Source organism: Globicephala melas, chromosome 11 (assembly GCF_963455315.2).
Source record: "Globicephala melas chromosome 11, mGloMel1.2, whole genome shotgun sequence".
Taxonomy (NCBI): Eukaryota; Metazoa; Chordata; class Mammalia; order Artiodactyla; family Delphinidae; genus Globicephala; species Globicephala melas.
This window is the reverse complement of record NC_083324.2, coordinates 981,716-1,009,710: the sequence shown is the minus strand read 5'-3', so window position 1 is coordinate 1,009,710 and position 27,995 is coordinate 981,716. Positions and strand designations below refer to the sequence as shown.

At 59.9% G+C, this 27,995-nt stretch overlaps 2 protein-coding genes across 25 annotated transcripts in view; one reads left to right on the top strand and one right to left on the bottom strand.

Annotated features, from left to right (window-relative positions):
• Positions 1 to 27,995, bottom strand: part of MCM2 (minichromosome maintenance complex component 2) — a 46,142-nt gene that overhangs the window by 12,758 nt on the left and 5,389 nt on the right. For 5 of the 17 annotated variants that reach the window (XM_060308727.2, XM_060308724.1, XM_060308729.1 and 2 more), the window contains 16 exons: positions 19,366 to 19,497; positions 18,799 to 18,932; positions 16,628 to 17,889; positions 15,705 to 16,068; positions 12,791 to 13,084; positions 12,269 to 12,338; positions 11,835 to 11,951; positions 11,574 to 11,714; positions 10,887 to 11,156; positions 10,362 to 10,502; positions 9,992 to 10,192; positions 8,392 to 9,127; positions 5,535 to 6,231; positions 4,680 to 4,912; positions 973 to 1,148; positions 637 to 897 (listed from right to left, as the gene is read on the bottom strand). In XM_060308727.2, coding sequence (XP_060164710.1) covers positions 637 to 897; positions 973 to 1,148; positions 4,680 to 4,912; positions 5,535 to 5,540 — 676 coding nt within the window. In that variant the 5' untranslated portion in view covers positions 5,541 to 6,231; positions 8,392 to 9,127; positions 9,992 to 10,192; ... (8 more) ...; positions 18,799 to 18,932; positions 19,366 to 19,497. Of the gene's footprint in view, positions 1 to 636; positions 898 to 972; positions 1,149 to 4,679; positions 4,913 to 5,534; positions 6,232 to 8,387; positions 9,128 to 9,991; positions 10,193 to 10,361; positions 10,503 to 10,886; positions 11,157 to 11,573; positions 11,743 to 11,834; positions 11,971 to 12,268; positions 12,339 to 12,790; positions 13,085 to 15,704; positions 16,069 to 16,627; positions 17,890 to 18,798; positions 18,933 to 19,365; positions 19,498 to 27,995 lie in introns of those variants that run through there. The other 12 variants (XM_060308733.1, XM_060308725.1, XM_060308723.1 and 9 more) reach the window with 12 other exon arrangements.
• On the top strand, positions 8,702 to 26,475 carry TPRA1 (transmembrane protein adipocyte associated 1). Of its 8 annotated transcripts, none has more exons than XR_009566007.2 (14): positions 9,179 to 9,611; positions 14,009 to 14,138; positions 14,388 to 14,520; positions 15,708 to 15,954; positions 16,064 to 16,143; positions 16,595 to 16,705; positions 16,806 to 16,866; positions 17,011 to 17,113; positions 17,223 to 17,303; positions 18,639 to 18,853; positions 19,282 to 22,063; positions 22,626 to 22,778; positions 23,195 to 23,964; positions 24,195 to 26,475. XR_009566007.2 is itself a non-coding variant. In XM_030849246.3 (10 exons), the coding sequence occupies exons 1-10, from the start codon at positions 13,708 to 13,710 to the stop codon at positions 18,880 to 18,882; spliced, it is 1,404 nt and encodes a 467-aa protein (XP_030705106.1). In that variant the 5' UTR covers positions 12,742 to 13,707; the 3' UTR covers positions 18,883 to 19,289. The 8 variants fall into 8 exon arrangements, 1 of the variants encoding a protein (XP_030705106.1); XR_009566008.2 differs by having other exon boundaries at positions 19,282 to 22,121; XR_011377803.1 differs by having other exon boundaries at positions 19,282 to 22,778; positions 23,195 to 23,462; positions 23,865 to 23,964.

Below are 27,995 nucleotides of genomic sequence, written 5' to 3'. Positions count from 1 at the left end.
CAGGAGCCACTGCCTCACGTGCTGCTTTGTTCAGAAACGTGCTGCTACACGCTGATCAAAGCAGTAATCCAGATTTTTACATAAAGTCTGCCTGATCGTAAGTCCATCAAAAATGACTTCTGGGGCTTCCCTGGTGGCGCAAGTGGTTAAGAATCTGCCTGCCAATGCAGGGGACACGGGTTCGAGCCCTGGTCCGGGAAGACCCCACATGCCATGGAGCAGCTAAGCCCATGAGCCACAACTACGGAGCCTGCACGCCACAACTACTGAAGCCCGCGCACCTAGAGCCCGGGCTCCGCAACAAGAGAAGCCACCACAATGAGAAGCCCTGGCACTGCAAGGAAGAGTAACCCCTGCTCGCCGCAACTAGAGAAAGCCCGCGTGCAACAACAAAGACACGGCACAACCAAAAAAAAAAATTAATTAATTTTAAACAAAACAAAAAAACGACTGCTGTGGTCCAGACGTACGTAGTCCCTGGACAGTGCGCTGGACCCACGATACTTTGTCTGAAAGACGGGCACCCCGGGCTCAGGCCCCGGCCCCGGCGCCCCATGTGCCCCGCACATCCGTCTGTCAAACCCACCGCCACAAGGCCAGGGCAGGCGGCCTCCCGCGGGCACGGGGCAGGCGCACCTTTGCACATGTCACTGATGCGCTCCTTGAAGACGTTGTGGCCGCGGCCGTCCACGTGGGTGCGCAGGAAGTTCTTGAAGCGGTGGTGGATCTCCAGCCGCGGGCCGGCCATGCTCACCCACTCGCGCACCGAGTGGCCCTTCAGGTCCTCCAGGTTCTCGATGCTCTCGATCATCTCGTCGGCCTCGCCACCGTCCTCTGTGGCCCGCTCCACCTGCCGCCGCTTCCGGCTGCGGCGCTCCTCCTCCTCCTCGTCGCTGTCTGGGGGCCGGGGGCACGTTCAGGGCCGGCTCCCCGCACCGCCTCCCGCCTCCCCCGGGCTCCCCGAGAACGCACCGTACAGGAGCCCGCGGCGCATGCGGCCCAGGCCCCGGCCGGCCTCCCGGTCTCGCTGCCGCATGACCCGCTCGGCCGCCTCCCTCTGGCTGGCGGTCAGCTCGTCCACGTCCTCGTCGTCCGGGGCCAGCCCCTCGGGCTCGTAGACATCTATCTCCGGGATGGGGCGGTAGTCCCTGCGAGGCCCCCAGATGGAGCCTGTTAGCACCCAGACCCCAAAACAAAACCCCACCAGGAACCGGGCTCCCGAGGGCTCCGGAGCCCCGGCCAGGGCACCTGGAGAGGCTCCGAAAGGCTCCCCCACGGATCCCACATGGAAAAGGACACAGTCTTCAAAAGGACGGACCTCCTGACACCTGCTGTGACACGGGCAAACTCTGAGGACACTGTGCTCAGTGAGACAAGCCAGTCACGGGACAGAAATCCTGCGTGATTGGGTTTGGGGAAGAAAGTCCTGGAGAGGGTGGTGACGGTCGTACGACAACGTGAGTGCCGTGATGCCACTGAGCTTACACTCAGAGATGGCCGAGACGGGAATCTTGTGTCACGTGGGTTTTCCCACAGTAAAAAAGGGGAGCTCTGAGCACCAGCAGGAAAGAGGAATCGGAGGACCCACAAAACCTTCAGCTCGAAGGGCCTTCAGAGAGCCAACACAGCTCCCCATGGGCAGGAACCCTCCTGCACTCTTGTTTCTGGCAGCCCCGCCTTGAAGCCCGGACCCCAGGAGGCCCACACACATCAGCCCAACCAGCCTCTCCCGAACACATCTGTGGCTCAGTCCTTCCAGCCACAGCGAGACCTTCCACGTGACCGCCTGTCAGATATCTGAAGGACTAATGCCTCAACAAGGACCCCCACCAGGGCAAACACAGCTCCCCTCCCCGCGATTCGGGGAAGCACACATCACCCTCCATCAGAAAGATGAAGAAACCGAGGACAGGGGGCGGGGGGTGATGGGATTTCTGCCAAAGGTCACTCAACAGGGCTGGGTGTCAAGGTGGCTAGCTGCTTCCAATACCACACTGGCCCCATGACGGTCCTCTTGAATTCTCCCTTTCTCAGAGGACGTGGTAATTTGGGGAACTTCTTCTCTTTTTTTTTGGCCATAGACTCTGTCAAAGAACACTCTCAGATGATCCCACACTACTGACACCAGAAACAGAACCGAGAACCAGGTATGCTTCTGGATTGATCGCTTCCAAATTCTTAAGTGTTCTCAAGGAAAAGGTACCTGTCTAGCTCGTTAAGAATTTCAAGTCATGGGCTTCCCTGGTGGCGCAGTGCTTAAGAATCTGCCTGCCAATGCAGGGGACACGGGTTCGAGCCCTAGGTCTGGGAAGATCCCACATGCCACGGAGCAACTAAGCCCGTGCACCACAACTACTGAGCCTGCACTCTAGAGCCTGCGAGCCACAACTACTGAGCCCACGTGCCACAACTACTGAGCCCACCAACCTAGAGCCCGTACTCCGCAACAAGAGAAGCCACCACAATGAGAAGCCCGCGCACCGCAACAAAGAATAGCCCCTGCTCGCCGCAACTAGAGAAAGCCTGCACGCAGCAACAAAGACGCAACACAGCCAAAAATAAATAAGTAAAAATAAATTAAAAAAAAAAGAATTTCAAATCATGTGAAATGCCCGCAGTGAAATTCTAATTGGTCAATTTAAAAGAATTTGATAAATTAGACTTCAGCAGAATTTTAAAACTGTACACATCAAAACCCACCATTTAAAAAAAATTAAAAAGACAAGCCATAGACTGAGAAGAAGATATTTGCCAATCACTTGTCTGCTAAGAGCCTCATATCCAGAGTAAGTTTTTAAAAACTCTTACGACTCAATGATAAAACGTCAAGGAAACAAACTACTGATAAAAAACGGGCAAAGGATCTGAAGACAAATTTTCCAAAGATGCTCAAATGGCCGACAAGCACGCGAAGCACTGCTCAACATCACTAGTCATCAGAGAAATGCAAATCAAAACCACAGTGAGATACCGCCTCGCCCCCATTAGGGTGCCTGTTGTCAAAACCCAGAAGATAACAGGTGTTGGTGAGAATGTGGAGAACTCGAACGACATACGCCACTTGTGGGAACGTAAAACGGTGCAGCTGCTTTGGAGAAGTCTGGCAGTTCCTCAAAAAATTAACACAGTTATCACGTGACCCAACAATTCCATTCCTAGGAACTGGAATTCCATTCCAAGAGAACTTAAAAATGCATTCACATAAGAAACTCCTAGCAGCACTATTTATAATTGCTACAAAGTGTAAAGCACCCAAAATGTCTACCAACTGATGAATGGGTAAACAGAACGCAGTCTGTCCGTACGATGGAGTACTACTCAGCCACGAAAAGGAATGACGTGCTGACGTGGGCTCCAACGTGGATGGACCCTGGAAAACACAGTAAGCCAAACAAGCCTGCACACAACGACGTGTGTATTGCAGGCTCCACCTGCACGAAACAGCCAGCACTAGCAAATCCAGAGAGACAGAAAGTAGATTACTGGTTGCCTAGGGGTGGGGGAGGGAATGGGCATTAACTACAAACAGGCACGAGGGATCTCACGGGGATGATAGAAAAAACTGGATTGTGGTGACGGGTGCACTACCCAGGAAATTTACTAAAACGCATTGAATTGTATTCCTGTAAGAGATAAATCTTATGCTGTAAAAATTATAGCTCAGTAAGGTCGTTTTCTAAACAAGCCACAAAACCAAAATGTCACTGGGCCCATCCAGTCCTCAGATACCTCTACCCAGGCGTCCTTGCGAGGGAAGGACAGAAGACGCAGAGGGGGTGGATGGAGGGTGGCCGGCCGGGGAGGGGCGTCCTGCCTGCACAACCTCACAGGGCACAGCAGGGAAGCTGCTCAGGGCTGCTCTGCCCAGACTCCTCATCCCTCCAGACTCTGTCTGGCCTGTGCCGCACACCCAGGCCCATCACCTGGAGTGATGGAGCTTAAGGCGAAGATCCAAACGGTCCGGAGTGCCCTGGATGCTCCCAAAGGGCTCTCCCTGTGGACTGGGGGGCGGCCTGAACAGTACTCTCATGCACACCAAGTGTGAAGCCCCCACGTCAGAGTTCAGAGAGCCCCAAAGCAGAACCTCCACGAGGCTCCCGGGCGTTCAGACAATTCTAGTGCTAACGTGTAGGCCAAGTCCTGGTTGTTAACACAGGGTGAGACACCAGCGGAATCTAACCTAGCTCACTCACAGAGCTTTACTCCACCATCTTAGCAATAAGCCTCCATAACCTTTACTACGCTTGTACATTTATCAGTAAGTGTGAACACGAGATCTGCTACAGATTAAGCACAATAACTGTGGGCTGAATTAAATCTAAATCTTGATTAATCACCGCCCCACACACACAGTTCCTCTGAAGTTGCAGAGAAACTCTTGGCGACCTGCTTCCTGTCCTTCCCAGTTGGGGTCCCTGACGTGGCCCCGGATTAGAGATGCCCTGCGTCCCCTGGGGTGCACATCTCATGGAGCTGGGGCTTACCACAGCCTTTGGGTCTGCTCTAAGGTCGACACAGCAAGTTACACGGACATGTGCTGTGGCTCCATGAACCTGTCTCCCCCCAGACCCTGGACCAAGATGTGCTCAAAGCAAGCAGGCTCCGATATATCTGCTTCCCCGGGACACACAACAGCCCCCCAGCAGAGCTTGCTGAGAGCAGGGTCTTGAGCGCCAAACCTCTCCATGCCATCTCCGAAAAGCTCCTCTCCATCCTCCTCCTCCTCCTCCAGGGGCCCCTCTGTGCCGAGCAGTCCCTCCGACTCATCCTCAAAGGGAGGAAGGTCGCGGCCGGGGCTGGAAGTCAGGGCATCCGTGCGCCGGGAGCTCCGCCCAGGGCTGGAGGTCAGAGGATCGTTGCCTCTCCGCCTCGGGGCCGGGCTGGACGCCACCGTGAAGGACTCGGATGATTCCTGCAAGAGGAGATGGATTGGAGCCGGTGAGGGCCCACTCAGCTTCCTGTACGGTGGCGCCCCCACCCATAGGGTCTCCCTCTCCACGGCTGACCCTGTCCTCCCACGCTGCAAACCCCTCCCAGCCTGCACACTTTGCACCTGCTGTTCCCTCTGCCTGGAACGCTCCCTGAGCCCAGGGCTTCTCCACGCCCGGGGCCGGCTCATTCCTCACACACACCGTGACTCACCCGACCCCGTTTTCTCCAGGACAACCCACTGAGGCTACCTGGTTAGCTGGTTTGCCTGTTTACCGCCTACTCCTCCCCCCAGCACGCGTTCCCGCCCTTCTGGGCCCCCGGTGCACCAGGAGCTGCCAGGGGAGACGGGACACGAGAGCGGCCACAACCTAAGGGGTCGGAGACCCAGGTTGGTGGAGGGGCAGTCAGCTGACGAGGCTGCGGACGAAAGCAGCACGATAAGGAGGGCCCGAGCGCGCGGATCGGGCCGGGGGCCCGGGCTGCCGGGGTGGGACCCGCCGGCCTCGCAGACCCGCCCGACTGGAGCACGGGAATCGCCTCCGCGCCCGGCCCCCCACCGCCCGCGCCCCGCACGGCAGACGCACAGACTCCGCCGCGCTCACCGCCATCGCTGCTCAGTGCTCCTCTCCGCTCCGCCAGCAACAGCCAGTTTTCGCGCGAAAAACGGCCCACGTGACCGCCCGTGCCCGGGAAGCGTCTGAGGAAGCACGACGTCATGACGTTGGCGTCCATTTCCGTCACGCCGGCGCTCGGGGGCGGGCCCGAGCGTGCGGCCCCGCCCACGCTGCCCGAGACCCCGCCTAGCCCGCGCTCTGTGCTGCGGGGCCAGCCGAGATGTACGACCTGCTGCTGTGGCCGGCCGGGGTCCTTGTTTTCTGACGTTTTCTTATCGTGTGATGTCAACTCCTCCAAAAGCTCAGGCTGCATCCTTCAAGCGCCGAAAGGCGGGGGATGGTAGGAGGCCAGCTGTGACGTTCTAGTGGGGGTTACCCCCCACCCCGAGGGAGCCGAGATGCAGGGGTGTTCCAGGTAGCAAGAGCCTCGTGCGCAGAGATGTGGAGAGCAGGGCACGGTGGGCATCTGCAAGCACTTTCCTAGTTCCAGTTAAACCGCTTGTGATGTTCAGGAAGGGACAAAAATTGAGGCTGGAGAGCCCAGGTCACGAAAGATCACCAAGTCTTTCTACTGAGCTGGCCTGAGGGCAGTGGAGAGCTACGTGGGTTTTAGGAGAATCCCTCAGGCTGCCAGGGGTGGACGTAGATTGAGGCAGGTTGGAAGCAGTTACAGTTGGTTCCAAATCTGCGGATTCAACCAACAGGGTGGTTAGAAAAGAAGTTTTTTAATTCCAGAAAGTTCCAAAAATCAAAGCTTGATTTTGCTGTAGGCCAGCTAACTATTTACACAGCATTTACACCTATTTGCATAGCATTTACATTGTACTAGGTATTGTAAGTAATCTAGAAATGACAACATATACAGGAGAGTGTACCTAGGTTATGTGCAAATATTGCACCATTTTATATGAGACTTTAGCATCCTTGAATTTGGGTATCTGCAGGTAGCCTGAAACAAACCTCCCAAGGATACAGAGGGACGAGTGTGCTGCGATTCTTCGTCCGGGTACAGGCAGCCTGGGCTAGGGCAGGCAAGGAGGGCAGGGCTGGATCTCAGCCCTCTTGCCCCGGCACTTTTGTGCGGTGAACAAGCATCTCGGGATGGGGCCCCGGGTAGGGGCGGGAGTGATGACGAGGAGGGGAAATATCCAAGACGTATTCAGGAGATGGAGTCTCTCGGTCCTGGGGACCGGGGACAGCAAAAGGGAGGCACCCAGGATGGCAGCAGGATTCTGGCTTGGGTGGGTGACAGCGCCACCTCTGAGATGGGGGCGCGGGAGGAAGACAGGGAAGGAATCCAGCAGCTTAAAACAGCTGCCATGTTGTCTCAGTGTCCGCGGGCCCGGGCCCGGGCCTGGGCAGGGCTTGCTGGATGCCTCTGCCTCGTGGTCCGGCTGCTGAGCCAAGCACTTGTGTCTCTTATTTAGGGAGCCCGGTTCTGCAGCAGCATCTCCTCCTGTCAGCCATGCCTCGGGAGGAACACCACCCTGAGCCTGGTGCAGGCGAGGGACGGAACCTGAGAGTCAGATCTTTATCTACTGAACTACCATCCAGGGAAGCTCGCTGCTGCCATGCTCTGTCTGGTGTGCAGGGGGCACTGCAGTGAGTCAGCCCTCCTCTGCCCTGGAGGGAGGGGAGATAGATACCCTCATTACTCCACAAATGAAATCCCACTGAAACCTATGCGTGGGGCCCAAAACTCAGAGTACAAAATGCAGAATCGCACATGGTGTAGTAAGAGCAAACTCCCGCCTCCTCCCACGCCCGCTCCAAGGTGTCTGTACTGTCTCAAAATACAAAGATGGAGGGAGAGGGGTCATTTGGCTTAGTTACCGATTCTCCATTTCTCCTCCTTCCTGGCACAGGGTGGAAGGGAAGTTTCCTGCCCCTGGAGGTCAGAAGTGGCCTATGACTTGTTTTGCCGATTAAAGGTGTGCAGGGGGAATGCATGTAACTTCCTGGCAGAAACTCTTGGAGCTGTCCACTCAGGAAGACAGGCGCCTCATGGAGCTCAGCCTCTCTCGGCTGATACAGAAACTGCATGCTGACCAAGGTCCAGATAAACTGGGTCCCAGATGGTCACAAGGCAGCGGCTTCCTCACCTTCCCCTTGTTCAGAACAGGAGCAAGGCAAAGACTGGGGCCCAGTCTCATTCCAGCCCAGCTGTGAAACAAGTGTGGTGTCACGAGGTGTGTATCTTGGGGCTACTGTGATCAGTGGGTGCCTACGACAAGCGCCAGGCCCTGAGTCAGCCTCCGCACGTTCAGGGAACGTGATAAGCATGGCCCTGTCCTCACGACACTGACATTCTAGTTGGGGGAGGCTGATGCTGAACTAGGAAGTGACTAAATGAACATGAACCCGTTAGAGAGACTGTGCTGCTGTGTAAGCAGACGGGGCAGGTGGTTCCCGAGAAAGAGAACCAGGAATGGCTTTCTTGACATAAGAGAAGCCATTTTTGGCTTGGTTGGGATGGAAGCCTGGCCACAGTGCTTACCCTTAAACAGGTCTCAGTAATGAATGATCTTAAAGGAACAAAAGAATGCAGAAACAAACTGTTATCAGGTGAGAGAAGTAACAACGCTAGACAACGTATCAGTTGTAAAGATTCCCTGTTCTGATTCAATGGCAAAAATTAGCCTGAAGAGCTCAACCATCAGATCAACTGGACCCTAAGGGAGGATGACGGCGACCACCTCTGAGCCTCATGACTTCAATTAACTAAAACTTAGACTGCCCAAGCCCCTTGATGAATACGCATGTACCCTTAGCTTAAAACGTCCCCAATTTTGTTGTTTGGGGAAGCACGAATTTGGGAAAAGTCCCCTATGTCCTCCTTACTTACTGCAAGTGATCAGTTCTTCCTTCTCCTGCTCTTTGCCTTGGTTGTGTCTTTCCGCTCGACGTCCACCAACAGACGAACCCAGTTTTGGTAACACTGGGAATGAAATAAAGGGGCTTTGTGTGACAGAGACTGGACAGCTACTTTGGCTAGGGTGTCAAGCAGGAGAGGGGGGTCATGTGACAGGAGCCAGGCCGGGGTGGGGGTGGGGGGACAGGGGCAGAGCCACAAGCAGGAACAAGCCTTGGTATAGCCAAAAAACAGAAACAGAGACCAGTATGGCTTGAGCACCCAGTGAGGAGCGGGTGGGAGGGATATGTTGGGAGGGATAAGGACTCAGAAGCAGGAGGGGCCTGACATGGTGGAACCCGGGAGAGGGGAAAGAGGAGTGAACACAGCAGGGACGCAGGAGGTTAATCCAGGAAGGCTTCCAGGAGTTGGCTGCCTGTAGTTAGAGGTGAGAGGAGGCGGATCAAACCCCAGTTCTGGGCTTTGTCACTTCCTGGTCCTGTCGCTTCGGTCAAGCACTTAACGTCTCAGCCTCAGGTTCTCCTGAAATGCGACTAATTACAGCTGTTCTGAAGAGCTGCCGTGAGGCGGAGGGTGCGCAGCACTGCGTCGACCGCGGCCGCGAGGACAGGTGCGCGGGGGACGCGCCGGTCCGGGCGGAGCTTGTCCCCCGGGACCAGAGGTCCTCAGGCAGGCGGCGGAGGCTCCTCCCCGGACGCTCGGTTGCCGCCTGCGGGAGAAAGGTCGCGGGCGAGGGTGGGGGGGGGGCGCGCAGGTCGCGGACAGCTGAAGACAAGGCCCCTTGCGGCCGAGAGGGCCGTGCGCTGTCTCTTTAAGAGGTTGGCGAGCCGCCCCGCCCCCTGGGGATCTGATTGGCTCCTCCCGCTACGTGCGCCCTCTTTTCTGCGTAACCCCATTCCTATAGGCCGCTGCGGACTGGGGGCGGGCCTGCGTGCCGCAAGTAGGGACAGTGGCTGTTTCGCAGTTTCGGCGGAACGAAAAGGACGCGCCAGCCTTCCGGGTCGCTGCTGTCGGAAGGGCCGCGCGGTGTCGGGCCCGACGGCGTCTCCCTACCCGCCCGCCCGCCCACCCAGTCTGCGGGAGCCAGCCGCCCGCGCCTCTTGGGCGACGCTCCCCGGCCCGAGCGCCGGAGGCCGAGTCCCGCGGCCTTGCGGGGTCCGCGGCCGGCGGCGGATGGGCGGCCGGGGCCTCAGGTAAGGAGGGGACCCCTCTCCTGCCCCAGCTGCGGGAACTGATCCCGGCGGCCCCCGTCCCGCCTGCCGCTCCTGCCGCCGGGAGCGACCCTCCCGCCCAGAGGCAGGCAGGGGGCGCAGAGGGCCGGCGTCCTGGGTCCCCGGGGAGGCCGGGCTTGCGGACCCTGCGATCCAGGTCGTGCGGGAAGACGTCCCTGCGAGTGGCCGAGTCCCACTTCCGGCTCCCCGGGCCCGAGAGGGCGGGGGTCCACTGGATAGGGAGCGAGGAGTGACCTGCCCTCACGCTGCAGTAGGGACGGGGCCGAGAGCCTCCCAGACGGTCCTCCCACTCCCCAGAAGGGCTGGGCCGCACTCTGCTGGACGTTCATCTGTCCACTCACAACGTTTGCTGTCCTGGGGGGCTGGGTCATGAGATGCGTGGGCTGAACAACACACAGCGAGGGCCGCTTCAGACAGAGGTAGTCAGGGAGGGCTTCTCAGAGGAGGTGGCCCGAATGGTGAGCCGCAGCTGGGAAGGAGTACGCACCGGGGTCCTGAGGTAGGAACAGCACAGCAGCTTGGAGAACAGGCTGAAAGATGGGCTGCAGAGTGGAAGGGAATCGTCAGGGCAGTTGGCAGGGGTGAGGCCAGGTTGGACCTTGAAGGCCCAGGGCTGTCCTTCCTCCTGGGGGCTCCTGGCAGGGTCCACCTCCCGCCTCCCCAAGGCTGAAGAATTAGGGGGTTGGCTCTGTCCTGTGGAGTCTTCCTCACCCTGTTTCGGTTCCAGGGTTTTAAGGCTCATCAACCAGCTCCGGTCGGAAGCCCTGAGAGGCGTTTAAGCAGCAGCCTCTCTGCTCAGGGTTTTGTTTGCCCCAGCGTTCCCCATCCAGTAGCTCTGGGTGGTCAGACCCACTGCACAGATGAGAGATGGGAAAGCGGAGGCCCACAGAGGGAAAGGTCCTTCTGGTCCAGGGTCTCACAGCAGGTCCAGCCCGCAGGACCCTAGCCAGTTGGCATCCTGCCCACAGAGGAAGGGAGGGAGGTGGGCGGGAAGAGGCCTCTGGAATGTTAGTGAGGTCAGGAGAGTCCTTCCCAGGTGGAAGAAACGCCCCAGACGGTGCCCCAGAGCACTTGGCATCCCAGGAACTTGCCCTCTGAGAATTCCCTTCCCCATGCCTCTGGTCTGGCTTCACCCCTCCCTTCCCTGCCCTCAGCCAGCCTTCCCACCATCCCCTTTCCTGAGCACCCCTTACTTTGCCACTGCTTGGGCTTCTGCCAGCAAGGCCAGGAGCTCACCTGTGGTGGGGAGAGGGGAATACAGGCCACAGGCGGACCTGTCTCAGCCTCTTTCCCCTTTGTGTGATGGGATGTTAGCAGCCCCCTCTCTTGGAGGCTGGTGTGGCGGCTCAGCAGGTGATCCCGTGGAAAGCCTCAACTGCACACGGGCAGGGAAGGGTGCATTGTCCTTTTTATCATGGCTTCAGTGATTTTGTGAGCTTTGACACATAGTGGCAATTCCGGTGTGGCTCAAGTGTGGCTCTGGGGCCAACAGGGCAGCAGTGCCAGCTGGGAGGGTGTTAGAGACGCAGACTCTCAGCCCCCAGACCTGCCTGACCCGAATCTGCTTCTCACCAACACTCCACTGTGGATCAAACCCGGCTGCAGTGGAGACACCAAGGCCCCAGGAGGGGCCCCTGGCAAGTTGCCGGTTGGGGGCCTGCGCTCTGGAGACAGAGAGTCTGCGCTGCCCGGCTCCGGGCTCTGTGCAGGGGGTGACATAAGCACCTCCCTGCAGGGTGGCAGGGCTCCGTGAGCCTTCTCTGCAGTTATTACAGAGCTAGCAGGGCTTGGTGGAGGGGGCTTAGCTGACGCTCTCCTTCCTCATCTCAGACTCCGTAGCAAGTGGCGCTTGGACCCGTGAACCAGATCCTTCCCTGCTGCACGTCCCCCACCCCCTCCTCCGGGAGGAAGAGCAGCAGTTACCTTTCTGTGTGTGACCTTTTGTAGACATTCACTTCTCTGGTCTTGCTTGATCCTTACAGCAGCCTTGCTGGGGGGGGCGGTGTTATTGTCCTTTGACACCCAGAGAGGGGAAAGACTCCCCCAAGGTCACGGAGAAAGAACCTGGCAGAGCCAGAAGCACAAGCAAGGTCTACGCGACTCAGAGTCAAACCGGCCTACGCAGGAAAGGGAGCTTGTTGGATTCTGTAACTGAAAGGTCCGGCCTGGGGTGCGGGCATCTACCTTCAGGTGTGGCTGGATCCAGGGGCTCCTGCAAGGCGCCATCTCCAGGATCTATTTCCATCAGTCTCACCTCTGTGTTGGCTTTCTTTCCACGTGGGACTCCAATGTGCACATTCCCTGGAGTGGTGGAGGGGTGGAGTCAGCAGTACCTAAACCCTGTGGATGGGGACTGGGGTGCTGAGGTGCCCCCACGGGAAAATAGGGTGCTGGACAGGCAAGGCCAAGAGAAGCCCTCTGACCGCCCCCCCTCCCCGCTCTATCCGGCCCTCCTGCTTCTGTCCCCATTCATCCCCACGGGCTTCTCTGCCGTGTGGGGTCCCTGCAGGACGTCAGGCAGCCCTGGGCCCCGACCCTGTGTCACATGGGCACCCTGCGCCCTGCTCAGGTGCCCCGCGCTGCGCCACACCACCCCCACTCCGAAACCTCTGGCTTACAGCAGCCGAGGCTCAGCTTCTGGCTCCGGCAAGGGGCCCCTGTCCTGAACGCAGGGCATCAAGGAGGGTCCTGCAACGGCGGGGCACCTTGTTAGCGAGGCAGAGGGGCAGTGTCACTGGGACACGGGGCTGGGCGCCCCGAGGCTCGGGCCAGAGCCCCGGCCTCAGCCTGCCCTGCCGTCTTCCCTCACCCCAACGTGCGTCTGTCTGCGGGTCTTGCTGGCCAGCCCTCCCCAAGGGGTCCCAGATCCCTCCACTCCTCCCCCGCTGCCCCCGCCGGTTCGGCCACTGTCCTCGCCGGCCTGGCCGGGCACTCCTCGGTCTCCCTGCCCCGCCACGGCAGCCTCTCCACGTGGGAGCGGGGCCGCGTCGCCCGCCTTCCTACACCTCCTGTTGCATTTAAAGTGAGCTCACCGTGCCGGTGGTCCCGGCTGACCTGGCCCCTGCCCTTTCTCCTCTCTCTCCCAGCCTGCTCTTTGCCCTCTGAACAGGCCAAGACTGTGTTTTCTTCTTAGCACTTACCTCTACGAGAGGTTTGCTTTTGAAGGATGGTATTCGTGCTGGCTGTCAGCCTCCCCTCCGAGAATGAGGGCCCCAAGAGGGCAGGTGCGTCCTGGCACCTGGACCTGCCGGCTCAGAGCAGGTGCTCGGCCGCGTCAGCACCGGTGGAAGGGTGCAGAGGGCGGGAACGGGGAGGAAACCAGCTTCTTTCCTTGGACCTGCCGTGTCAGGCACACGTTCTCGCCTGCAGTACCTCCCGTCCTTGCCGTATCCTCAGGCTGCCGGGGGGGCGCCATCCCAGAGCCGCTGGGTGGCCTGTGGGAGAGAAGGATGGGGATCCTGAGCCCTACGTCCCGGCCCTCCCGCTTCGGAATCTCCCCACTTTCGGCAGAGCAGCGCTCGTTCCACAGCTTGGCCCGCGGGGTGCTGCCCTGCAGGCCTGCTGTCCAGGGACGTGAAAGCAGCACGAGCACGGGATCCTGTTGCTTCGCTGCAAGCCCTGCAGGGGGTGTCCTGCGCTGCTCCTTGCTGAACGGGAGACCTGCGCTCTCAGCATAAACGATTCATCTTTTCCATTTCTTTAAATCTACTGAAGCGTAACCCATAGGGAAAATCGCTCGGACCACAGGTGCGTGGCTCCATGAACCGCGACACTGGAGCACGCCAGCATGCCCGCCACCGGGTCGTGTCTCCAGGGCTGGCCCCGCGCCCTCGGCCCTCCACAGGGCGCCCCTCCTGGTGCCCGTGTAGGGGCAGGCCGCGTGCCCACAGCTGGCCGGGCTCTGCTCAGTGCCCGGCTGCCAGGCCCTCCATGTCACCGCAGGGCAGGAGTCACTCTCATTTCTGGCCGGCGTTCCACCGGCCACGCGGACGCCCCGCTGCCGTGTCAGTTCTGCTGACGGGGGCACTTGGGCTGCTCCCGCCTGGGGCTGTCGCGAATGGCCCAGAAACGGGGGCGCCGGGTCAGGAGCCCAGTCTGTTCAGTCATCGTTTTAAACGCTGGCATCTGTCACGTCCCGCTGCCGCCCGGGCCCATGTGCTCCCTGCGACGTGCTGCTGCCGCCGTCCGGTCCCCGACACAGAGCCGACAGCGAGGAATGGCCCCTGTCAGGGGCTGGGTTGCGACCCGGGCGGGAGGGAGCGCCACACCTGCCCCCCACCTGCTGGCCCCCACCACCCACCAGAGGCCCAGGGCTGCACAGCCCCTGCGCTGCTCACGTGGTGGCTCTCACCCCCCAGGGCCAGCGGCTGGCGGGATGGACACCCCGGAGGAGGAGATCTGGGCCAGCGGGGCCCCGCCCCCGGCGCCCAACATCAGTGTGCCGCACCGCTGTCTGCTGCTGCTCTACGAGGACATCGGCACCTCTAGGTGAGGCCGGCACAGTCGTGCCGGGCTGCGTGACGAGGGGTTTCCGGGGTCGGGTGTGTGTGTGTGAGTGTGAGTGTGTGTGTGTGTGTGTGTGTGTGAGAGAGAGAGAGAGAGAGAGAGAGGAGAGAGAGAGAGAGAGAGAGGGAGAGAGAGAGAGAGAGAGAGAGAGAGAGAGAGGAGAGAGAGAGAGCGCCGGGTGGGCTGCAGACAAAACCCCAGCAGTGAGCCGCCTTCTGCACCCCCTGCTAGGGTCCGGTACTGGGACCTCTTGCTGCTCGTCCCCAACGTGCTGTTCTTCATCTTCCTGCTCTGGAAGCTTCCGTTTGCTCGGGCCAAGATTCGAGTCACCTCCAGCCCCATTTTTATCACCTTCTATATCCTGGTGAGTTCATTGCAGTTGGTGACAGAAAACCCAACTCCAACTGCCTTAAGCTGTCTTTGTAATGAAGAACCAGCTTCGGGTATGGCTGGATCCAGGGCATTAACTGATGTCAGCAGGACTGTCTCTCTGTCTGCATCTCTGCTCTCCTCTGGCCTTATCGCAGATGAGTTCTCCCCATAAGGTATCAGAGGTAGCCAAGAGCAGCTCTGAGCTAACCTCCCTGCCAACTCCAGCAGAAGGGTACCTCTTTCCTGATGCTGCAGTGTTGATCTGCAATTCCCTCTGAGTGGCCCACCTTGGAAACCCTGTTCATCCCTGAGCCAGACTCTGTGACTAGCAGGGAAAGGGACACTTTGGAGCTGGGATGGTGGGGTCAGCTCAGCCAGACTGTATGGACTGAGGAGGGATGGTGGTCCCAGGAAGAAAATTGGGGAATGGTTACTAGAGGGAAGGGGAATGGATGCTGGGCTGGGGAAAAGGCCCACTGCATTCTGAACCCCAGCTGTGCTGAGTGACCGTGGGCCAACAACTTGGCCTCTCTGGACCTCAGTGCCCTCCTACACGACGTGACGTGGACCTGCTTTAGTTTGCGGTGCTCCCGTGAGCACCCAGTGAGATTGCGCAGAGCTCCAGCCCCGTGGGGGCCCGCACACCGTGGGCACATGGCCCTGAGTGGTGTCACCCTCCCTGAGATGGGACATGGTTTTCAAGGCACAAAGGACAGAGTGTACAAATCTGGGCTCTTCTGTTCATATGTGTCAGAGAACTGAACTTAAGCTCACAGAAGCCCGGGGTGGGGTGGGTGGGGGCGGGGTAGTAGTGACTGAGAAACTGACAGTCCCAGCTGGATCCCAGGGTGCCGTCTCCCTGTATTTCGCAGACGAGGTGCAGCACAGACAGGTCCCAGAGGCAGCGAGCGGCAGGTCCGGGACTAGAACCCGGCAGGCTGGCTGCACCACGTCACCCTAACAAGCCTTCCCAGGCTGTCAGCGTAGCCAGGAAGCCAAGGCCCAGAGGGGAGGCCAGGCCTCCCTGCATCCCACCCAGGCGGCTCGTTTAGTGTGGAATCCTTCCATTCTTGAGGAATTGAGGGCTCCTGCAGACGTGGGGTGTGGGGTGCAGGCCCTGCGATTCCCGGAGCTCTTGTCCCCCGACGCCAACCTCCCAACCCCTCTCTCACTCACCAGGTGTTCGTGGTGGCGCTGGTGGGCATCGCCCGGGCCGTGGTGTCCATGACGGTCAGCGCCTCAGATGCTGCGACTGTAGCTGATAAGGTGGGGCTGGGCCTGCTGGCAGGGCTGCTGGGCACTGGGAGGGGGCAGCCGGCCCCCAGGCTGACGCTCTGCCCGCTCTGTGTCCAGATCCTGTGGGAGATTACCCGCTTCTTCCTGCTGGCCATCGAGCTGAGCGTGGTCATCCTGGGCCTCGCCTTTGGTGCGTGTGCTGCTGCGGCCAGGGCTCCCCTGCCCCTCCCTGGCTGGGGCCGACCCCACCGTGGTTCCCTAGGCTGGCTCCCGCTGACTGACCAGCACGTTTCTTCCAGGTCACCTGGAGAGCAAGTCGAGCATCAAGCGGGTGCTGGCCATCACCACGGTGCTGGCCCTGGCCTACTCCGTCACCCAGGTGAGGTGGGGGAGGGCAGCCCCGGGGGTCACCGGGGCTGGGCATCCACTGCCTTCGGGCCCTGAGTCAGAGTTGAGTGTGCAGTGGCTCAGACTTTAAATGCAGCTAAGGAATCCCCTGGGCTGCTGGCTAACAAGGCAGGTTCTGGGCCTCTCCAATTCCGATCCAGTAGGTTGAACCTACCGTTTCAACAAGCAGTCCGGGTAGGGAGAGTGCAGGTCTGTAGATCCCACTGAGACCCGTGCGTCCAGAGACCCCTTTCTTACTTGGGGGCTGCCCCTCCCCGGGCCTGTTCTGAGGGCTGGAGCTGCGGGGCAGGGCGTGGCCGGAGAGCTGGCTAGAGCAGGGGACGGAGCGCCAGGCAGAGCGGGGCTTGGTGTGGTGGGGAGCCCAGGGACGGGGCGTTCCAGGTCCAGGAGCCCCTGAGACCCTCCCCTGCCCGCCGCTGCAGGGCACGCTGGAGATCCTGTACCCGGATGCCCACCTGTCGGCTGAGGACTTCAACATCTACGGGCACGGGGGCCGCCAGTTCTGGCTCGTCAGCTCCTGCTTCTTCTTCCTGGTGAGCTGGGGGGTGGCCGGAGCCTCGGGCACGGCCTGCTAGCGGGCTCAGCACTGGGCAGGAGCTCCCTGCGTCCCGGTCAGCGCCAGTGTCTCCGCAGGTCTACTCGCTGGTGGTCGTGCTCCCCAAGACCCCGCTGAAGGAGCGCATCTCCCTGCCCTGTGAGCGCCTGGGGACGGGGCTGGGCGCGGGGTGGGCTGTTGGCCTTGCGGGGGCCTGGAGCGGACGGCTCTGGGTGGGTGGGAAGCAGGGAGCCGGTCCGGTCCCGACACCTGGGCAGGACCTCATGCGCGCCCACCCTGCAGCACGAAGGAGCTTCTACGTGTACGCGGGCATCCTGGCGCTGCTCAACCTGCTGCAGGGGCTGGGGAGCGCGCTGCTGTGCGCAGACGTCATCGAGGGGCTCTGGTAAGCGGCCGGGGCCGGGGGTGGCCGGGAGGGGGCCGGGGGGCGGCGGGGAGGGGGCGGGGGCCGGCCGGGTCGCTCCGCCGCAACCCTAACCTGCCCGTCCTCCCAGCTGCGTGGACGCCACCACCTTCCTCTACTTCAGCTTCTTCGCGCCCCTCATCTACGTGGCCTTCCTGCGGGGCTTCTTCGGGTGAGTCCTCCCGCGGGGGCTGCAGGGAGGGGGACTGGGGGGCGGGGTTCCAGGTGGCGCTCTGGGCTTGTTCGCCCCCAGCTTCCAGGCTGCGGGCGCCCCCGCGTGGCCGCCGTCGGGATCACGCCTTCTGCCTCTTGGGCATGCGCAGCCGCCACTGCAGCATCCCAGCCTCTGGGCTCGGGGCTGGGGGGCAGCTCAGGCTGGGGCCGGAGCTTGAGGAGGCGGACAGGGTACATGTGTGTACATGCACGTGCGTGCGGATATACGTGCACACTCGGGCGCGCACACATATGCATGCGCCCCTATAAACATACACACACGTATACAGATGTATACGTGTGTAACGTGCATGTGCGCACACATAAACTTGTACACATATATGCGTTTATATGCACATGCATGCATCTACCACACCCATACAGGCACGCATAGGTTCACACAGATATATATAAATACAGACATAACACATTACGTACACAACACACAAAGATGTGCACTTTTCTCACGAGAGAGACAGGCCGTGCCTGCTGATCTGCACTGTGTTTTTCATTTAAGGATAGATCAGCTCATTCCTCAGCACCTGCTGCAGCCACCGACACAACAGGGAACAAAGCAGACACAAACCCCTGAGCTCGCGGAGCTTGTGTTCCATCTGGGGGCAACCGGAGTGGGGAGCAGTGTTGGGGGGAGTCCAGTGTGTCTGTGAATGTGGGGTGGGGTACACTTTTGTGACTCAGACGTGGTGGAAGCAGGCGTTCTGCCCCCAGCTCCCCCTTCCCTGCCTGCCAGGTCTGAGGGTGGGCTGCAGGGGTGCCTCAGCTCTGGAGCAAGAAGGACTAGACTGGATCCTCCCAGCCCTGATGTGCATGACCTCACACGTGATTCATCTCCCTGGCCTCAGGCTCCTTTTTGTAAATGGGGAGTGAGGCTTTCTCCCTGGACAGTTACCCAGAGGACTGAAGACAGGCGGGCACCTGGTGGGCAGTAGTTAGTGCTGCGGGGCAGGGGTCTGGGCCCGCGTCTGCCCCACACTGTGGGCAGGTGCTGTTTTAAGGCCCATCATTTGCCCGGGTCCAAATCCTTCCACCCATTTTACGGTGAGAAAGCAGGCGCTCGCCAGGCTCCCATGCCAGCAGCAGGATAATACCGCTTTTAATACCGGTGTCCCAGCGGACTCCAACGTCAAAGCAAGGAAGGGGGCCTCGCGGGGTGGGTGTTAGGGGGCTGTCAGCACGTTTCTTGCCATGTCCGATGCTTCATTGCCCAGCCCCAGCGAGGAAGGCCTTTCCTGACCCACGGTGAGGCTCCCCTGCCTCTCTTCTCCCCTGCCAGCTCGGAGCCCAAGATCCTCTTCTCCTACAAATGCCAAGTGGACGAGACCGAGGAACCAGACGTGCACCTGCCCCAGCCCTATGCGGTGGCCCGGCGGGAAGGCCTAGAGGCGGCGGTGGCCGCCAGCACGCAGTTCGACGCGGCCGGGGGGGTGGCCTACCTGGACGATGTGGCTTCCATGCCTTGCCACACGGGCAGCGTCAACAGCACGGACAGTGAGCGCTGGAAGGCCATCAACACCTAGCCTGGCTGCCCCGGGAGGGCGGGAGGGCCTGGGGGCCTGTGGAGGGCCGGCTGGGGAGTGCAGAGCCCCCGGCCAGGAGGACAGGGGGTCAGGCCCGTGCGTGGGCAGCGGCCCCGTGCAGGCCCTGTCCCGCCCTCTGTCCCCCACTTGCCTGCGGCCACCTCTGCTTCAGCTGGGGGCCACCTCCCCCTCCCCCTGCCCTCCCCTTGCTCGGCGACTCGGCCCCGACTCTGACATCCCAGGGCCAGGCCTGGCTAGGCTGGCCGAGGGCAGCTCCCTGCGGCCTGGGCCCCCAGGACTGCTCTGATCCCCCTTAGCCTCCGCCCGCCCCCCGCAAAGCCCACTCTGGCGGATGGGCTGAAGTGTGTATATTTTCTTGATCTGTTTTCTAATAAAAAGGAAAAGGAGCAGAAGGTGTTGACGCGAAGGCTGTGCGGGGATACCGGGGCCGGGGTGCCCCTCTGCACTGGGAGCCCGGCGTACCTGCTGCGAGGCCCCGTCGGAGCAGAGGGGACGGCCGTGGAAAGAACCGTGGTTCCTGTGCGCTGTCCTGTCTGCCCCTCACGCTCTGTTATCCCGGGCAGCATTCCCCTCCTGCAGCTTCCGTTCCTGCATCTGTGACATGGGGATAAGAAGGCCTGTCTCACAGGGATGTTCGTAAGGGTTAGCGGAGAGCAGGTGTGGCTGGCTGGCACGTGGTGGTGGAGCGACGGTGACCACAGGCATTATTTTTAGGGACCGGAATAGTGCTCGGCACGTAGTAGGCCCTCGGAAGGTAGGATGCGGGGACTGATGTTCATAATCATGGATGTGATGAGCTGAAAGTGGGGACAGGTCCGAATAAAGCCCGGGGCCCTGGGGGGCTGAGGGCCAGGCCGCGCTCCCCCTCCACTGCCCACCTTCTTTCTCAGGAGGGCACCGAGGGCACCAGCTCCAACACACTCATGACTGGGGGGCCAGCGGCCAGGCTCCCCGGATCCAGGGCTGTCAGCTGGTGTGGGCACAGCCAGCGACCTGGACTCTGGGGCCCGCGGGGCTGCCAGGGCGCTCTTGCAGGCTCCTCGCCGTGCCCGGCCCGGCTGCCACCCCACAGCTCTCACAGAAGCCTGTTAGGTGGGGAGGGAAGCCAGCGGGGCATTCCGAGCCGGGGAGGTGGGGGGGGGCCAGACAGGGAGGAACTGGTCCTCAGATCCAGAGCTGGGTTCCCCATCGGCAGCGTTGACGGGCTGCGTCTAAGACGGCACGGCGGCAGCCTGCGTTGGCTCCGTGTGGTGACTCGGTAGAGGGGGCAGCACAGGAGGCCTGGCGCCCGTTGCAGGGCAGCTGGTGGACCGTGGAGGCTGGGGGAACCTCCGCTGCTCTGACCCCGTCTCCCTGCCCCCCTCCCCAGAAGCACCGCAAGGCCGGGGTCTTCCTAACCTTCCAGGAGCACCTGTGTTCACACGCGTGTATGCACGTCACCCCTAGTTTGGGAGCGTGAATGTCTAGCTCGTTTCCCACGCTAACACCTGGTCTTGGGCTCATTCCACGTCAGGTGGGAGAGCTGCGAACGTTCTGGATACGCGGCAATCGATTTACCCAGTCCCCTTGGGAGGGACCTTGGTTCCTAATACGTTTTGCAACCACAAACAGTGCAGCAACCCAAATCCTTACAAATAACTCACACAGGTGGGATTGCTGGAGCACAGCCTTCACTCGTGAGTTAATTAGTCTCGCAGTCTTCCGCGAGACTAATCGCCGTCCTCCAGTACGTGTTCTCCTTTCCTTCCGCTGTCACAGGACACGTGACTTGTAGCTGGATACACAGCTGCCTGGAACAAAGACTCCATTTTCCAGCCTTCCTTGCAGGGCCTGGCCAGTGGGATGTCAGTGTGTGTGCACCTTCCTTGAAGAGAAAGGATCGGCTCTTCTTTCTTGCAAACTGGGATGTGGTTGCAATGGCTGGAGTTGTAGCAGCCATCTTGAATCATCGGGGGATCTTGGAGTGGGAGCCTCTCATGGCAGAGCGTCAAGGTAGAAGCAGACGAGGTCCCCGACACTAGTGCACCCCTAACAGCCCTGGACTTCCTCCTTTGGATGACCTGTCGGATGTGAGAGAGAAGTAAACCTCTGTCTTTCTTAAACCACTTTGGATTTTTCTCTCACTCATAATCGAACCTAATCTGAACCGACACACCCTTCCAAGAGGCTGTACCAGTTTTGACCCCCATGAGCACAGCCTCACCGGTGCCGTGTGCTGTTCAAATTCTCGGTGGTTCCACAAGTCCGTGCTCACGTCTGTTCTCCTGGAACCGCACCCCGTGTGCCGCGTCTGGGTGGGAGCAGACCTCATGCCGACGAGTGGCCAGGATGTGGGGCGCTCTGGATGACGAGTCCACCATATTGGCTCCACGTTCCAATCTTACGGCCTCCTGCTGTTCACAGCCCATGGACCTTGACATCATGCCTCTCTGACCCTGTTTCCTCATCAGTGACACAGGGCTGTGGGTGACCGGTGGCCACATGATATTCATCTTCCCTCCCTCAGTAACTGCGTCAGGATGCTTGGAGGGTCAGTGAAGCACCAGATAGAAGGTGACATTCCTGCCCCTTTACGTTCACTCAGGTGACTAAGTCCTGGTCATTGGGATGTTAGCAGGAGTGTGAGACTTCTTCAGCACAGGCTGCTTAAAGGGAGCTGACTGAGCTCGGAGATGTGCTCCTTTGTCCTCCTGCCTTCTCCTTCCTGCTTCCGGGAATGCAGACGTGATGACTGACTCCAGCAGCCAGCCTGGGTGATGAGGCGACTTCGGGAAGCTAGTCAACAAGGATGGTCAAACAGAAAGACAAAACAAGCCCTGTCCCCAATGACGATGGCGCTGCCACGCCAGCACAGCGCTACTACACGATAGAACAGAATTCTCATACACGGAAGACTACCCTGTTTACGGCAATCCCGATCCTCAGGGAAACACGTGGAAATCCGAAAGTGTCCCCCAAGGTGTCACATGAGGGAGACAGGATATTTCCAGACACCAATTTGTGACTTTTCCTTCCTGAGCCCACCCTTCTCCCTCCCCATCAGAGGGAGTTTGGGCCTGGGCTCACTTGTTGAGGGAGCCTGCGGCTGGTGGACGACCTCTGACTTTGTTTCCAGATGCCTTGGGCTACAGAGGCAGCAGGGGCTTGTGGGAAGACACAGGTGGGATTCCCTTTGGAGTGAGGTCCTGCCGTCCCCGAGCCCTGGGGACCAGGCACGGGTGAGGCCCGGCTGCAGATAAGATGGCCCCCCTGTGGGTTTAGGGCCCAGAGCGCTCAGCAGCTGCAGAGGGTCCCGCAGCCCGGGTGTGGCTCTGACACTGCAGCTCTGAAACCTGCAGGTCCTGTGGCCAGGAGCCCTGGAGGTGACAGGGCGACCAGGACCACGGTGTGTGTGTCTGCTCCGCTGCTGTAATGGATCCCATGGGCGCAGGGAGGGGCGTGAACCACAGACATGTGCTGCTTACAGTTGTAGAGGCTGGACCTCCAAGATCGAGGGCTGGCTTTTCCCAAGGCTTCTGTCCTGGGCGTGCTGGCCGTGTCCCCTGTGTGTGCATATCCCTGGGGTCCCAGCGCCCACAAGGACACAGTCAGATTGGATTACGGCCCACCCTGATGGCCCCATTTACATTTAACAACTCCTTAAACGCCCCCGTTTCCACATACGGTCACATCCCGAGGTCCTGTGTTCCGGACCCCACACTGACACAATGCCCCCTTTACAGACGCAGCAGCAGAGGGACGGAGATCACACGGCCACCAGAGGCGGATGCCATCTGACCCCAGGCCTCCAGCCCTGTGCCTGCTGCCCAGGCTCACAGACGCACCTCCCTCAGGAGACGGGCTCCGAGCCTTGCTGCTGGGGCCATCAGACCAAGGCGAGGAGGCTGTGTAGCCACGCCAGGCCAGTCTGGGGGGCGGTGCAGAGGACACCCAGCGGGCTGCCTGGGGGTAAAGGGAGCCCCTGGTGTTTGTGGCAGCGCTGGGTCCGTTGGGCCGCGTGCCGCCCCAGCGGCTCCTGGTGCAGCTCCGCTGTTCCCCACCTGTGACCCTGGCAGGCCCCCCGCGGGCGGATCCCCCAGTGGAACGTGCTGCCGCCGTGCCTCCTTGGCCTCCACGCAGCCCCCAGGCCCACCCCGTGCAGGGCCTGGCACCGAGCAGCTCCCTTCCAGGCAGGACCTCCCGGGGTGCCGGAGCCGCCTGCGGGGAGCGGCCCGTGTCATCGGCCCCGGGAGCAGGGGCTGCGCTGGGCGCCCGAGCGTGGCCAGCGTTTTATTTCTCATATTGTTTGCAGGTGGTGACTCAGCTGAATCATTCAGCAAATCAAGACCCAATCACCACCCACCGTGAAGAGCGTTTAAAGCTGGGCTGCTCTCAGGAGGCCCCCGGACGCAGCATCAGTTCCACTTGGCCGGGGTCGAATCGGGAAGATTGGAGAGCGGCCCTGAAGACACGGTCCTCCTGGGGCCGGGCCTGCCCGGGACGGGGGCCGAGGGCTGCCCCGAGTTGGTCTGCCTGGCATGGGTGGTAGCACCCCCCCCCGGAGTCATCCAACAGCCCCGGTGAGGGTGGCCTTCCGGAACATTCCTGCTCTTCCCCTTAAGATCTGACTCCAAACTCTGGCTCTCATCCTCCTCATAAACACAGGGGGCCCATGGGCGGGAAGAGGTGGGGGAGGGGAGCCAGGGCTGCCACTGTCCCCTGTGCCTGGGGAGCTTCCCACAGGCTGCGCTGAATGGCCGCCGTGTGCCCTGGTGGCCGCCGCGCCGCGAGGGAGGCTGAACGTGGCAGGGTTTCCTTTTCTTTTCTGAGCTGGTACGTGCTGCCCCCAATAGATCAGTGAGAAAGAAAGAAAAGGGGTGTCAGGGAGGCAGCTGGCGGTCTCCGCCACGTACCCCGGGACACAAAGACCAGCGGTAGCTGGTGACGCACCGCCAGCGCGTCTGTTTTCCATTTCCCCACAGTCCCTGGATGGTGTTTTGAAAACAACTTTCTGAATTGAGCATCACGGATACAGCGAAAGCCCCCGTGTCGCCTCCCTCCTGACTCTGCCCCAACCCCCAGGTAACCACTTTCCCGCCATCTTGAACTTCGTGTTTATCCCCGCGGCACACGTATGTGTGTCCGCAGACAATGTGCTTTGAGTCAATCAACCGGCTTCATTCTGAGCTCTTCTTCCCCGACTTGATTTTTTTCACTCAGTTTTGTGTGGGGGACTTCTCCTACGTTGATACTTCCCACAGCACTCCGCTGTGTAAACACAGCATCGTCCACTTGTCAATTCTGTCTTTCAGGCTGTTTCCAAACCGTGAAAGCGAGCGGCAACCCGATGCACATCCCACCTCTGACTGGTTCCCACGTGCCCTCCAGGGGCTCTCGGGCGGATCCAGAGGACGGAGCTGCTGGGGTTACGGGTGTCCGCGTCTGCAGCTCCAAACTTCTCCTGATGGTCGATGGTGGCGATCAGGGCACAGGCCAGGGGCTCTCACACTGGGGTCCTCACCCCTCAGGGCTTCTGAGACCCTTCTAGGGGTCCCTGAGGTCAAAGCCATCTTCGTAGGAGTGTGAGATGTTCCAGCCTTTCTCATCCTCTCACGAGTGCACCGTAGAATTTTCCAGACCAGCGTGTGGTAATGTCATAGCTCTGATGGCCAAAGGCACGTGTGCTTTGGTTGTGATTGAAATTAAACTTTGAGTATATAATTTCGAATATGTAAATGTTGGTAGACCAAACTCCAAGCCACAAAAGCTCTTCGAGGCCCTCAATGGTTTTGAGTGTAAAGAAGTCCTGAGACCAAACAGCTCAGGACGTGGGACAGACCCACGGCCTGGACCCCAGGGCGGGGTCCAGGATGTGGGACAGACCCACGGCCTGGACCCCAGGGCGGGGCCCGACGGGGCTGTGGCAGCTGCGTGGCTCCTCCCCACTTCCTGGGGCGCCGGTGGCACAGTGATAGCACGTGTGGCTGCCGGAGATGTGCTGACCGGCCCTGCTCGGGGTGGGGGGGGGGGGCCCCAGAGGACGTTCGTGCGCCTGGAATTCTCGGCACTTCTCAGAACAGCCGCAGCCTGACCCCTCGGCCGCTGGGGGGCGCTGAAGGCGTGTCACAGACCTGACCTCTCTGATCCTGTCCCGCTGGGCACACCGAGCATCTGAGCAGGGAATCCTTTTCGAGGCTTGGGGCGGGGCGGGGGGTGCAGAGGCAGGAAGTCAGGGAGCCTGGTGCAGGTCAGACTCTGCTCCCAAGAGCGACCTTTACCCGCCGAGTCTCAGGTGCAGACGCACGGAAAAGGAACAGAGGACTTCTTTCCCTGGACCATCTGAGAGCCACGGGCGACACGACGCCCAGCGGCACGGACGCTTTTTTGTGTATTTCCCTCAAACGGACACTCCTCCTGCGTGACCACTACGCCAGCACTCGTGTCAGGAAAGCACACGGCTACGACAGCACCGTCCGAGCCTCAGACCCCACACACGCTTTGCCGATGGTCCCCGTCATGTCCTTTATGGCAAAAGAATCTAGTTCAGGACCCCAGGCTGCCAGGTTGCTGCCGCTGTGAGGAACCTCTTCTCCTCATCCATTTGTTATTTATTTATATTTATTTATTATTCAGAGGAAAACAGGGACCCTTTTGAAAGGGGGCACAATCATAATTACACAGGGACCCTAGGTATAAAGCAGGACTTTGCCCCAGAAAACTGGGAGGTGGGCTCACCTGTGACACGCCCCTCCCCAACGCCAGCTGGCGCCCTGCTAAGGAGAGCACGCTGCCGCCACTGCAAAGGGCACCCCTGCCCCCCAGCTCCAGAAGCCAGGCCTTGACGGGCCTCCTGACACCGCCCGCCCCTCACCTCCACAACCGTCCCTTCACCAGGTCCCGTGCATTCTACTTCCAGCTATGGCGTCGTCCACGCGACCACCGCACCCCTCCCATCCCCTCTGCAGGCTGAAGCCAGAGGCTCTTTGAAAATGCAGCTCCGATTCTGTCCCTCTGTGCCCTCCCCGTCCCTGCCCCCAGCTCCCAGAGGCCCCGCCCTCCTCACCTGCCTCACCTGGAGCCTACCTCCCTGGCTGGGCTCCAGCACCCTGGTCTGTGGGCCCCTGTGACTCTGAGCTTCCCAGCGCTAACCTGCCAGACACGGACGGAAGGAGATGGCTCGTGGCTCTGAATGTTTATGGTTACTGAGTCATCTTGTTTTACAGCCATTGAGTTAAATTCATCAGGAATTGTATGGGCTATTATTTTGGCTCCAGCTGTGAACTCTAATTCAGCTTGGCGACGTGGCCTGGGAACTTCCCACCCGACGCCAGAATCAGCGGCCTCCACGCGCTCGCCCTTCTTGCTGACCCTCCCGCCGGGGCTCACCCGCCAACAACATCAACAGCCCAAAGCCCTGGTCCGGGAAACAAAGTCTCAGTCAGGCGCTGTGTTTAGCCCTCTCAGGCATGACACCTGATATATTGGTGTAAAAGACCCAGCTCGGGCTTCCCTGGTGGCACAGCGGTTAAGAATCCTCCTGCGTGGGAAGCAGCCGCATAGCACAGGGAGATCAGCTCGGTGCTTTGTGACCGCCTGGAGGGGTGGGATAGGGAGGGTGGGAGGGAGGGAGACGCAAGAGGGAAGAGATATGGGAACATATGTATATGTATAACTGATTCACTTTGTTGTAAAGCAGAAACTAACACACCGTTGTAAAGCAATTATACTCCAATAAAGATGTTAAAAAAAAAAAGAAAGAATCCTCCTGCCAATGCAGGGGACACGGGTTCGAGCCCTGGTCCGGGAAGATCCCACATGCTGCGGAGCAACTAAGCCCGCGAGCCACAACTATTGAGCCCGCGTGCCTAGAGCCCGTGCTCCGCAACAAGAGAAGCCACCGCCATGAGAAGCCCGCGCACCTCGGTGAAGAGTAGCCCCCGCTTGCCACAACTAGAGAAAGCCCGCACGCAGCAACAAAGACCCAACACGACCAAAGATAAATAAATAAATTGAAAAAAAAAAAAGACCCAGCTCAGGATTCATTTACATATTTGAAAACGTTTTATTTGGAATTTTAGTGCACATTCAGTACTGTCATCTTTCTTTATTCAGGCTGCACTCAGGTGTCTGCAGAAGAGCCACGTGTGTAGCTCCTGCTCCGTGCGCCAGGCTTCTGGAAGGTCCTGCACCTCCAGTGGCCCCCTTAATCCTTAAGACATTGAATTCCCCAGGGGCTATTATTGTCCCTATTTTACAGACGATAAAACTGAGGCTCAGAGGTTTGGTGACCTGGCCAAGCTCCTGCCACTGGCCAGTGGTGGAGCTGTGGTTCTCATCCAGGCAATGGGGCTCAGGCTGTGCTTTCCACCACTGTATGATACTGCCTCTCCTTCACGCACTGCCTTTGTAGGGCTGAATCTACTTGTGACGGTATGTGGTGACTGCGATCTCTGTTGGGGGCCCTGACACAAGGCCCTGTCCTTGGTAAGTGGTCACTATGTATCGGTTGAATGAATGAATGAACGAAATGATCCCTTAAGTGATCAAAATACCCTCATCCTAAGTTCCCTCTCGCGGAATGAAGGGATGTGAGCAGAGCACTGATAGACGGTGGATGCTCAGAGGGCAGAGATGGGCCATCCTCGGCCAACCTTGCCAGTGGGAGCCAGGGAAGGCTGCCCTGAGGAGGTGACATTGGGTAAGTTTTGCAGGATGAGTAGGAGTTCACTGGAGCACAGACATCCAGCCTGAGAGCACCTGGGGCTGGGAGCATCGCCTGTGGTGGAGGTTCGGGCTCAGCTTCAAAGAACCTCCCTTCATTGCAGGTGCCTCTGTCTCCACACGGGAGGCCGGCCCGAGAGCACACAGCAAACCAGAACAAAGGGACAGATGGAGATTCCGGACGACTTCTTTCAATGCTCGCATCCACATGGGCCCGAGGTCCTGGACTTGCATGCCATGGGCTTCTCCCCGTGTCGTTAAGGCCAGTCTGGCTGGGTGTCTGACCCTGGTTACCGGAAGGATCCAGGGCAGAGGAGAGCTGGCCCAGCTCAGGGGCCAGGGTGAGGTCTGCAGCCCCTGCAGCGCTGAGTCCGGAGGGAAGGGCAGCTGCA